Below are 3,094 nucleotides of genomic sequence, written 5' to 3' on the forward strand. Positions count from 1 at the left end.
TTGGCGCTGGCCCGGGGAAAGAGCCGCGGCTTCGGCGGAGAGGCGGAGCCTCGCCCGACAGGCGGGCGAGGGAGCCGCCAGCCAACTTGCACTTGAGCTGAGGGCGAGTTCAGCGCCTGGTTCGGCGCCAAGAGAGCCGGGGAAGCGCCGCCGCGTTTGGCCGAGCATGGCCCCGGCGCGAGTGAGGCGGATCTAACGGCTGCGGTGAGAGGGCGCCATGAACGGCTACGGCTCCCCGTACCTGTACATGGGCGGCCCGGTGGCTCAGCCGGCCCGGGCGCCCCTGCAGCGGACGCCCAAGTGCGCGCGCTGCCGCAACCACGGCGTGCTCTCTTGGCTGAAGGGCCACAAGCGCTACTGCCGCTTCAAGGACTGCACCTGCGAGAAGTGCATCCTCATCATCGAGCGGCAGCGCGTCATGGCCGCCCAGGTGGCGCTGCGCCGCCAGCAGGCCAACGAGAGCCTGGAGAGCCTCTTGCCCGACACGCTGCGCGCCCTGCCCGCCGCCGCCGCCGCCGCCGCCCCCGCCTCTGCTACGCCGCCCGGGCACCCCGGAGCAGCGCCCGCCGCCACCACTGTGGCCGCTGCCGCTGTCCCCGGCCCAGCGGAGAGCCCGTCCGGCGCCTCGCAACGTCCCCCGATGGAGCTGGCCGCCGCGGCCGCGCTGAGATGGGCTTCGGAGCAGCCCGCCGCCGTCCTCCCGCTGCCGCCGCTCGCCAAACCAGGTAGGTGCTTATGGGACGGGCGGGATGGCGGACGCGCTGCCGCCTCACTTGATCCCGCGAGCGGGAGCAAGAGCGGGGCGCTTTTCTCGAGGAGGCGGCTGGGCTTCCTAAAGGACTCGGGCGTCTCTTAAACGGAAGGCAGAACCCCGACTCCGGGCTGGCTGTCGGGCACTTTCCGAGCCAGCGGGGCCGGCTGCTGCGCGCCCAGCGAAGGAGCCAGGAAACCCGCGCTGAGGCAGGGGAATGAAAGCATGGCGCGCCCAGCTCACCAGTCGACGTTCGGCTAGCTAGTGGAGCACCTGGCCCTGCACGGCGGGAGAGCTCCCGGAGGGCTCGGCAATTAGGGATACCCCGGCATACCCCGATGCTCCCTCTGTCCCCGGTCCGGAATGTGACGGGGGGGGGGGCACAGAAACAAACGCAGCGTTTGGTCTCGAAGAGAGTCCCTGCGGGGGGGGGATGAGCCCGGCGTCTTTTCGAGCTTCGAGGGGAGGGAGGCGATCTTCTCTGCTCTCGCTAGTTCGCGGGCTGGACGGCTGGCCCGGATCTTTTTCTTCGCCTCCGAACTGCACGTTGCCTCGGAGCGCCGCGATTTTCTCACCTGCCCTTCGCTTCCCAGCGGGTGAAAGCAGCCGAGGCCAGAACGGGCTCCACGCCCGCCGGTTCGAGAGACGATTCCAGCCCCGCGAACGCAGAGCCCGGTGGAAGCTTGAGCGGGGAACGAGCGTCTCCCCTCTGGCTAAGTAAGGCTCTCTTGGAGGCAGCCTAGTAAGCGAGGCTCCGTCGTCTCTCTCGTCTGGGGGAAGGAAACGGGCAGCGCCTCCATCCATCCCCGAAGAGCAGCGGTTAGCTCTGTACCGGCCGGGATCATCTCCAAGACTAAGGCGTCCTTCGCAGGGGAACTTCTCGGCTTTCTCTCGGGAGATATTAATCCCCTCCAGCGTTTCTTTCAGATGCGCGGCGCTTTCCACGGTAGAAACGGAATAGATCCGTGCGTAGTTGTAGCAGGATGTGATGAGGTCTGTCGACTGCTACAGGCTTAAAGGAAAGACCACAGCTCCTCGGAAGATGGAGTCCGAAAAGTTGATTTCTGAGTAAACATCAGCCGGCTCCCCAAAAACTTTTACCTGGTGCTATTCTTGTAAAACCGGTGGATTATCCGACCACGGGGGTTTCCAGGTGACAAGCAATCTGAGCGGGGTCTGAAAGGGAACAAATAAACAAATAAAGGGATGGTTGGCCTGGTTCACCCAATAGGCAAAGCCCCGATTTGAATTGCTTAGTTTTGACTTAGATTTAAGTCAATTCAAGACAGAGTTTGTGACTTGTTCAAGCAGTGGAACTGTGGTGGTTCCACAAGGTACACTAAAACAATTGGGAGCTTGATGTAATGTGTGAACCTAGGCTCAGTGCTTCTAGTGGGCATGAAGAGAAGGGTTCAGCCTTCTCATCAGGTGTTCTTAGTTTGTTGATTCTCTGTCATCTGGAGTCCATCTGGATGCTTTTTGTGTCACTTTGCTTCTCCCAGCCAGCAGCCTCTTTTAAAGTTAAGGAGAGTATTTCAGGGTTTAATCAATTTTTAAAAATGTATTTTCACCTGAGCCCTGTTCAGTAAATCCTACTATAGCGCTGTTTATTACTCTGGTCATGACCAATGTACAAATGTTCTGTTTTATTTTCACTTCTATGAAATCTTGGGATGACATTCAACCTTCAAACATTTGACCACCCACAGTCAAATGTTGAAGGATTCGGAAATAGGAATGTGACTTTGCCATGGCAGGCCATAAGCCCTTCTTAAAAAGGGCTTTGCAACCTTCTGTTTTGTATTAAACATTAGCAGTGGCTCTTGACTTTTCTTTCTGGAACCCGGCTCCTAAATAGATATGGAAACCATCTTTAAAAAGATTCTTAGGAAGACACCAAGTTCTGTAAGAGATCTGTTTTTTTTCTTTACTGGAATCATCTTTGGAGGTACCTCTAAAGAAAGCATAGAGTGGAAGGCTGTCGGCAAGCCTGTGGATCCTTTTCTGAGTTACCCTCCGAAATAGGTTTAAAGACAGCTTTACTCCCAAACCAGGTGTATTTGAGAATCTGTTTGGAAACAATATTCGTGACTGAATTTCCTCTTTCATAAACCACAAGCTTGAAAGTTTCCTTAAAACTATTGGACAACAATAATCAGTCCTATTTAGCTGCATCATAAATCTGGAAAAAATGGAATGGATCAGTTTCATAGATAGCACTTATAGAAAACTTTTTTTTTTTTAAAAAGGTAGATGGGTTTTTCCCTCCCATTGCAGAAACTTGGTGGAAACAGAAAATCAGTCCCTGGACAATTAAAAAAAACCATAAAAATTAAAGTCTAA

General features: G+C 55.8%; 1 protein-coding gene across 1 annotated transcript in view; it reads left to right on the forward strand.

The window, feature by feature from the left end:
• The window catches only part of DMRT3 (doublesex and mab-3 related transcription factor 3), a 14,601-nt gene continuing 11,507 nt past the window's right edge, over window positions 1-3,094 (forward strand). The window contains exon 1 of the mRNA XM_039362312.1: window positions 1-725. Coding sequence (XP_039218246.1) covers window positions 218-725 — 508 coding nt within the window. The 5' untranslated portion in view covers window positions 1-217. The remainder of the gene's footprint in view (window positions 726-3,094) is intronic.

Source organism: Crotalus tigris, unplaced genomic scaffold, assembly GCF_016545835.1.
Source record: "Crotalus tigris isolate CLP2741 ecotype Arizona unplaced genomic scaffold, ASM1654583v1 scf7180000019422.807890, whole genome shotgun sequence".
NCBI classification, from domain to species: domain Eukaryota; kingdom Metazoa; phylum Chordata; class Lepidosauria; order Squamata; family Viperidae; genus Crotalus; species Crotalus tigris.